Source organism: Hirsutella rhossiliensis (genome assembly GCF_020360975.1).
Source record: "Hirsutella rhossiliensis strain HR02 chromosome Unknown scaffold00002, whole genome shotgun sequence".
Lineage (NCBI taxonomy): Eukaryota > Fungi > Ascomycota > Sordariomycetes > Hypocreales > Ophiocordycipitaceae > Hirsutella > Hirsutella rhossiliensis.
Genome location: NW_025408668.1, coordinates 5,019,300 through 5,028,426, shown reverse-complemented (window position 1 = coordinate 5,028,426; position 9,127 = coordinate 5,019,300). Strand labels below are relative to the sequence as shown.

At 40.3% G+C, this 9,127-nt stretch overlaps 1 protein-coding gene across 1 annotated transcript; it reads left to right on the top strand.

Moving 5' to 3' along the window:
* Positions 1–6,630: 6,630 nt before the first annotated feature.
* HRG_02145 (uncharacterized protein) lies at positions 6,631–8,346 on the top strand (the record flags this gene model as incomplete). Its single annotated transcript, XM_044860616.1, has 1 exon — positions 6,631–8,346. One exon carries the CDS (start codon positions 6,631–6,633, stop codon positions 8,344–8,346), a length of 1,716 nt encoding a protein of 571 aa, XP_044724249.1.
* Positions 8,347–9,127: the final 781 nt, after the last annotated feature.

Here is a 9,127-nt window from a genome sequence, read left to right as displayed (position 1 = left end):
TTTAAGAAAGTCCCTTAGGAACTATATATAATATAGAAGGGTAAAATTATAGTCGTCTTTTACGTCGACGATATTATCTAGGCCTACTTAAAAGAGGAAGAAGTAAATACTAGGGAGGCTATAAAAGGCCTATAATAAAGGTATAAGATAACTAAGCTAAGGGAGCTAAAGTAGTTCCTAGGGATACGAATCCTTTAAAATAGGTCCTAACGGACTATCTAGCTTACCTAGGACGCCTATATTAATAAGGTCGCTTATAAATTCCTCCTTAATTCCCTCGATAAGAAGCTTCCCTTTATACTTATATTAAATAAAGATCTTTTACTTAATCCGTCCTTTTAAGCTAGGGAGTAAGAGAAATACTAATATTAATAAAAGGTAGGCTCCTTACTTTTTTTTTTAGCTATTTCTACTAGACCGGATATCTCTTTTACGGTCTCTTACCTAGCTAAGTATAACTAAAATCCTAGCCCTAGGCACTAAGAAGTAGTAGACTAAGCAATCTTTTATCTCTATTTAATAAGATTATATAGTCTATGCCTAAAAGGGTAGGGAAGGAAACTAGCTACCGAAATCTTTATTTATTTAAGCGATTCGTCCTTTATAGATAATTCCTTAAATAGAAAGAGCTTATAGGGGTATATTATATCCCTTTTTAAAGGAACTATTACTTAGAGAGCTTCGAAGTAAGCTATTATTATAACCTTAAGTATAGAGGCAGAGCTACTAGCTCTTTTAAAAGTATTAAAAGAAGCGATTTTCCTTAGCCGGCTATTAATATCTCTATAACTATAAATTCTAACCCTATTAACTATAAAATACGATAATATATAAACTATACGAATTTTTATAGAAAATAGTAAGCTATTAACCTAGCTATAGTATATCGATATCTACTAGTATTAGTTATACTAAGAGGTTTAAAGGGGACTTATTTCCGTCTATTAGGTTCTAATAGTATTAATAAAAGCTAACGGTCTTATAAAGCCCTTACTAAAGTAAAAGCTAGCTATCTTTTTATAGTAAATTAAGCTAGAAAACGTTCGAGAGAAGCTATCCTTAGAAGCCCGCTTTAAGAGTCTATAAGAGGAGCTAATAGTACGTAGGAGGAAGGAGACGTCTATAGCTAAAGAGAGGAATTAGGACTTATCCTAAAGGAGGGCCCCTAGCTTAATTAAGACTTATTCTTCTTAAAGGCCCCCTTTTTAGAGACTTATCCTTAGAGAAGCCCCCCTTTCTTATAAGACTTAATTTCCTTTTTAAGGCCCCTTTTTCCTAAAGTAGGTCTAAAAGAGCCTAGGACTAAAACCTAGATTTCTTAAGTAGGGGATAAGTATAGACTAAGACCTCCTTTATACGCTTACTAGCCTAGGTATTTAGCTTTACCCTTTCTATAAGGGTAGGCTATAGCTAAGGGGGTATATCGCGAAGTATAGCCTAATTTCGTAGTTCTTAGAGATATCTCTTAGTACGAGGGACCTAGGAAGCTAAAAAATAGGTTTTAAGGAAGGAGCTAAAAGGAGGTATAGGGAGGAGCGTAGGGGTAAGAAGGGAAGTAGAAGTAGCGATAGCTTCCTATAAAAGTAGCGAAAGATAAGACGGATATATTAGTAACGGCTAGAAAAGAAGGGAAAAACTAGTAAAAAGCTTAGTAGTTAAAAGGATATTAATAGCTTCTTTAAGTAGGATCTTCTTTATTAATTAAGATATTAGATAGGTATAAAGAGGGGCGTTATATAAAGGAAAGAAGGAGAATTAATATAATAAAATAATTATTCCCTTACTATAATTACTGCCCCTATAAGAATTAAATCTCTCTACCCTACCTATCCGACCCCTTACTTTTAATTTTACCTTCGTATATTTTATATATATTTCTTATATCTCTCTTTATAAGAAGCTCTATTCCTTTAATTCCTAATTATACGATAACCAGTAGCCCGTTTAATATATAATAATATATAAAATAACGAGCGAATTTAATTTTATAGGATAGGATTTTATCTATAATTAATATACTACTTATTAGCTTATATAATTAAGAGAGTATATTATAGCTACTTTATTTATAATAAGAATACTATTCCTTATATAAAGGTAAAAGTAAAAGTAAGGGGTTAGATAAGTAAGGTAGATATATTTAATTCTTATAAGGGGTAGTAATTATAATAAGGGAGTAATTATTATATTACTTTAATTCTCTTTCTTTCCTTTATCTAACGCTTTTCTTTATACCTATTTTATATCTTAATTAATAAAGAAAAAGTCGCTTAAAGAAGCTATTAATATCCTCTTAACTACTAAGCTTTTTACTAAGTTTTCCCTTTTTTTCTAGCCGTTACTAGTATATCCGTCTTATCTCTTACTACCTTTATAAGAGGCTATTACTACTTTTACTTCCCTTTATACCCCTACCCTTTTCTTTATACCTCCTTTTAGCTCCTTCTTCCTTCTTTTATACTAAGTGTTTTTAGCTTCCTTAGTCCCTCTTACTAAGGGATATTTCTAAGAACTATAAAATTAAGCTATGCTTCGCGATAATTATAGCTTATATAGCGACCTTTTTATTACTACCTCTTTCTATCTTTAATCCTTAAGGTAAAGATAGAGATATCTATAGTATTACTAGCGCTATCTTCTTCTTATACTATAGAAGAAAATAAAAAAAGAAACTTATTACTACTTAGCTTATAAAGAAAGCGGATAAGATCGGTATATATATTTAATAATATAAACCTTTTACTTAAATAAGTATATTAATCTATATTTAAGCTTATAATAAAGTAATTATACTTTACTATATTAAGCTACCTATATATATCTACTTAATAAAGTACTTTTTTAAACTATATAAGGTAGGCTAAAATAGCTTTATTTTACTTTTAATAGAGTATTATAAGCTCTTAGCCTACTAACTTAGCTATATTAGGTTCGCTATAATTAATATAGAGTTTTATAAGGAGGTTAGCTAGTTTATTTATACTAATATACGTAAACGGTAAAAGATACCTTTATAGGTATAAGGATAGGCTTAAGTAAAGATAGTTAAATTAAGCGCGGATATCTCTTATTATAGCGTTATTAATATAGAGCTTTGCTTTTATATAAAGTAGCTATAGCTTAAGCTCTATAAAAGAGCTATTAAACTTACTAAGGTATAATAGTACTACTCTTAGTCGTATAAAGCCTTATTATTATAAGAGGCTCTTAATTACCTAGGTAAACTAAGTATTATATTTACTTTAATTTTACGATTATAAGAGTATAGATATTTTACGTATATATATCTTAGTATAGGTAGTTTAACTAAACTAAGTAATTAAACGTTAGCTTTAAAGGTAGCTAAAAATAGCTATTCTATATATAGGGATATAAAGAGGGTAAAATAAATAGTATATTATACTATTATAGAGTAAGTAAAGGTATAGGCTATAGTTACGCTACTACCCCCCTCTACTATATATAACGTATTATATATATATAATAAAAGGTAACGAATTAACTAAGCTGCCTAGCTTATTAATTAACTATACTTATTAACTATCTAAGTAACGCCTAGACTCTTATATAAACCTAGAGTTAGTATTAATATTAAGGTATATAGTAATCTAGTTATTAAGGTCTATCCTATTAATAGACTAAGTCCTTATTTAATAAAGGACTAGTAGGACCTTAATAAATACTAGGATAAATAGTACTAACTATAAAAATATATTATAATTTATAGGGATTATAGTAGTAAATTAAAAGGGAAGCTTATATTTCTTAGCCTTATATTAAATAATAATAGCTTTAACCTACCCTAAGTTACTATATATTTCCCTTAAACTTAATATACCTAACGTTAAGGAGGTATATATAAGTAGCGGGGTAGGTTTTACTAATAGTACTTACTAAGGTAATACCTTTAGCTCTAAATTAATATTAATATTATCCTACTTTAAGTAATTAATTAAAGGTATTAAGTCGACCTTATAATATAGTAGTTATATACCTAGGAAGCCTACTAGCTATAATACTAAAGTCGGTTTAAATCCGGCTAAGGGCACGATTAATTTTTAGTCGGACTAGTAAACTACGCTAACCTACTTATTAATTAGCTAATTAGCGCTTTTAAAAGCGCTTATAAATATACTAGTAGTCTAGCCCCGCTATAAGTAGACCGGCCCGGACCTCGCTTACCTAGACCTAGCGATAAATTCGTTAGGACCTCCCCTTAACCCTAGTCTAGGCCCCTTAACTAGGAAAATAAAAACTTAGGGCCGATACTAGTAACTTAATAAGTATAGCGCGAAGCTAGTATAATAACCCGACTACTAGCCCGGCTAAAGGCTGGTATTAATAAAAAAAATAGCTAGCTAAGCCTTATAGCGGAAAAATAAAGTAAAGCCTAAGAAGATATTATTATAGGATAAGGTTAAAGATAATTATATAATTAACTATTAACTATTAACTAAAAACGCTCGTACTACCGATTAACGCTATATACCCCGCGTACGTAAAGGAGTTACTTTCTAAGGTTACTTTATAGTAGGGCTAATACGATTCCGACTAACTATAACGATACTTAAGATAGCTAGCGTAAGATTCCTATATATTATAACCGCGACCTAGTATAAGGGCGGACTAGCTATAAAAGAGGGGAGGGTTTTCCTCTAAGTACTTTAGTTTTTCCCTCCTATTTAATACCGAAGTTCTAGATACCTTTAAATAAGTTACTAGTATAATCTTAATAATAAAGGTATTAAGTTAATTCTTAATAAATTTATAAGTATTACTATTTACCTAAGACTAAATCTCTATTTAGCTAATACTAGTAATAGTAAGGTACCTTAATATCTTATACTAATATCTTATAAGTACTATTTTTTTACTGTTCCTTTAGCGAAAAATCTATAAAAACCCCTAGATAGCTCTAACTATAAAATAATATACTCGAGCGCCTAAGCTAGTAAGGGAGGGGTCCCCCTTAGGGAGAGGCCCTACTATAGGGGTTTACCCCTACGCGAGGTAAGCGCGACGTATAAGATAAGTACTTTAATATACTTTAAATTTTTATTTAATAACTAAGATATAATATAGCTAATTAAAAGAGGAGAATTTAAGAGACTCCTAGCTAAATAGAGACTTAGTCTTAGGTAAATAGTAATACTTAAATTTATTATACTTTACTATATAATTTATAAACGGTTCGGACTCCTTCGCCCTTCGAGATAATAGCTCGGTAAAGATCTCCTTTACGTCCTTACCCCGCTCGCCCTTAACCCACCGTATTATAGCGGGGTAAAATAGCGTCCAAGCAGCCACACTATCGGGAGCAAGCCTTATCTTCTCAACAGACCTGTTAGTGTGAAAACCAAACTAAATGCTCTAGTTCCGTTCCTCAAGGCATTGGCGGACCCTGGAAGGGGCCGGTCTCCTATAGCCGGGAGTGCGCGCACATGAATTTGCGACATCGGACCTCCGCCACGGCCTACGCCACGTTGATCCACTTTCCGTGGAAATTTATCCTGACGCCGTGTATCGATACCTAGCCCCTAGATAGAAAACATGCATTATTATTTAGACTTAATTGTGCCTGCCCTTATCCTTCCGCCCGCGCCCTTAGCTTACTAAGAACTACTTTATTGTTATATTATTAGCAATACTAAATCGGTCTTCCTTTAAAAGGGAAGGAAATGTCTAGACATAAGAATAGCTGCCTAGAATAATTACTTAGCTGCCTAAGATAAATTCCTAGATCTAAGACTAGTTGCCTAGAATAATACTCTGCTGCCTAAGATAAATTCCTAGATCTAAGACTAGTTGCCTAGAATAATACTTTGCTGCCTAGAGGGATCGAACGAATAATTAGAAGAAAGAAAGGGAGGAGCTTTTTATGTAAAGTGACTTATATCTACTAGATATCCTTTTCTTAAGCAAGCTTTCTAGCTACCCTCTAAGCAATATAACTACTAAGATCACCTCTTTAACTATCTTCCTACCTACCTTCGTATCCGTCGTACGGACAATAAGTAATCTTAGTGAAAAATGTCGGCAACTAAGTGATTTACCAGTGATCTGCCGGATCCCGTGACCCGCCGCATTTACACAATCATACCCACTACTCCTCTTTCTCACGGTTTAGTAATTAGAGGTGAAAGCCCAAAGATTTTTTCAAACTATCAAACCAACAAATCGCACGAAATGTTCCGAACCCGGAAACAACCACTTGCAATAGACCCGCCCCCCGGCGATGTCTCCCGCCACAGGAGCAGCGCGGTGTGCATGGAGCCCTATGCGCGGGACCGCGACAGGGCGAGATCCGGTGGGCCGGAAGCCCCTAGGACAGGCGGCCCCCCTACGGCCGCCCGTATCGGGCATAGCCCGGTCGACCAACCTTGGACCCCTCAGACCGGTGGACGTAGGCCCGGGTCCCCCAGCAGCGGGTCCGCCTGGAATGCGGCGGGAGCGTCAAGCAGCCCGTTGCCTCGGCCACGAGTAGTGCGTACGGCACCCGTGTTGTATGCGGCCATACTCACGCAACTCTTCTTGTTGTCGCTGGTCGGGGCCGTACCCATTACTCCGGCCTCGTGCCTGGCCGGAGCGTTCCCTTACGCCGCTCTGGTCTGTGGGACACCCGGATGGAGCATGGTAGCGCTGTGTGACGGAGGCCCAGGCCAGGCGGTCATCGGCGGTTTCGATCACACAAACCGGACCATCGGACTGATGTACGCATGCTTCGTTGTGGACGTACGCGGCCCCGGCCGAGGGCATGGGGACCCTGTCCGGGGGGCAGCGGTTGTTGCGCCGCCACAGACGAGCCGGCCAAATCTGGGGGTCCGGTATGAAACCACGTGGAAGTGGTCCCAGAACCTGTTGGAACCGGGCGCCGGGGTCCGGGTGAACCACACGGAAGCCCACAAGTTCGCCGTCGAGCCCTGGGGCGCAGGAAGGAGCGGAACGACCGACGCATGGTCAGGCCGCTCCGTTTGCGACCAGTTCGGGGCTGTGTCGGTAGTCTACGTGTGCGGGTTCAGTGGTCTAACGGAGCTGGTCCACTCCTGCAAGGGGCGGCGGGGTCGAATCAGGCAATTCGACATGTTCGGAAACGTGATAGGTAACAGCGGGTTAGTGATGTCCTGCCATGCCGCCGGCATCCGCGTCCCCCGTCAGAAGTTTGATCCGGATGGCCTTGACCGTTGGACCGGCCACGCGAGGCTTTACCCCCCCGACGACTCGAGCCTGCACACAGACCTCGGGCACAAGTTCATGGAGCCTGCCAGGATGTCCCTAACAGCAGGCGCCGCGAACCCTGCGTCGGGTGTGAACGACGAGGAAACCATCACCAAAACCTGTGTGGGGGGCAGGTGGGTACCCGTCAACGCGTCCGCCGACGCCACGGTGCGACGGATCAACCTAAAACTGCGGCGCCAGTTGGGCCTCAACAGCGAGTCGCTGACCAGACTCGACGCAAACGTGTCCAGCTGGGAGAACAACTGCGCCCGCCGTGGGGTGCCATACGTCATCGTCGCCTGTGCAGTGGGACCCCGCCTTTCCTACTGGACTGTGTGTTCGAACGCTGGGGAGTCGACCTACTGGAACCACGTGGGAATGCCAGGGGTGGCCGCCACTGAGGGGGGCGGTGTACTCTACAACTGCCGGCCAGTTCGGGTTATAGCCCCCAAACACGGGTGGGGAGGAAAGGCAGGGCCAACAAAGTTACCCGGCTGGCACTGGATCTCGGCCACGGGATCGCGCCCCCTCGTATTCCCCGGCGCGCACTATGTGCGGAGCAAGGCCGGGGAGGCGGAACGCCCGCCCGACGCGAAGGTCGTCCAGGCGGTCGTTGCCCAACCCTGGCCTGTAGGCCAGGGCACCGCCCGAGACCGGTGGGATTCCGCGTCTTACTGCGAGCGAGCGGGCTTGCCATCACTCGTCTATCGGTGCGCGTTCGATGGGATTTATGAACCAATCTTCTTCTGCAGGGACAAGCTCCGTGGGTGGTGGTACGACGGTTTCGGGAACCAGTTGGCTAGTGACGGGTACATCCACTACTGCCACGCAGCGGGGATACGCGTGCCAGCGCGCCGTTACAAGCCCGACACCGTCGGCGGCGCTTGGTTGGCCACGCGTAAGCCTGGCGTCTGGCGGGACCTCGGACACCATCCCACCGAGGACAACGCTCATGGTTTCGACTCGAGCGACTCGAACCCGTGGCTGGCCCGCCGGCCAAAATTCGCCAACTGCACCGGCGCGCCGACGAGCCGGGAGGCAAAAAAGGGGGTACACGTCCGCCAGGGCCCCCCCCCCGGGACGCAGGGGCCAAGGCAACCCGCTAGTCGCAGGTCGCAAGCTGACCCCTAACCGCCTATATAGCGGTACGGGAATAACCGGCGGGGCATAGGGCACCGATTTTTAGTCCCATCGAGCGTAATCGGCGGGAGCGGCAGGGGCAGGGGCGGGAGCCAGGCTTTCTATCTATAAGCGTATAGGTTAACTTAATCTATAAGATACTGCCTGCTTCTCTAATACTATATACGGACTAGGTTAAGTTTCTAGCTAAGACTTAAAGGAAATTTTATAACGGTTAAAGATATTATACTTATAAACCTTAGCTAAATAACTTTAAAAGCTATTTATATTACTAAAGGAAATATTTTTTAATTTATAATTTAGCTCTAGATACGTTATAGACTATATATCGAGGCTTTATAGATACTAAAAGACGAGATAATCTCTTACTTTATAGGTAGAGAAATACTTATAAGACCTTTTAATTTAAGGCGCCGTTTTATCTTAGAAATATATAAAGTACTAGTCCTTACTATATACTTTTAGAAAGTTAACTATAACGTCTTTAACTACTATCTTTAGTAGGCGAGACTTAATTTTCCTTCTTAGTATAACTATTATATATATTATATATATAAGGGAATACGTATCACGGTACGATTAGTTAGGTAGTAGAGATAGCTAGAGGTACTACGCTATATATATTATGTTCTCCTCGTCGTAAGACTAAAGCTTACGAGAAGAGGGATTTTTCCTCTTCTATCGGAATAGCGAGTAGTCTATAATATGCGAGCGGGGTAGGCATAATTCCCTACCGATACCCTGCCGATATATTAGTACTACGTACCCGAGT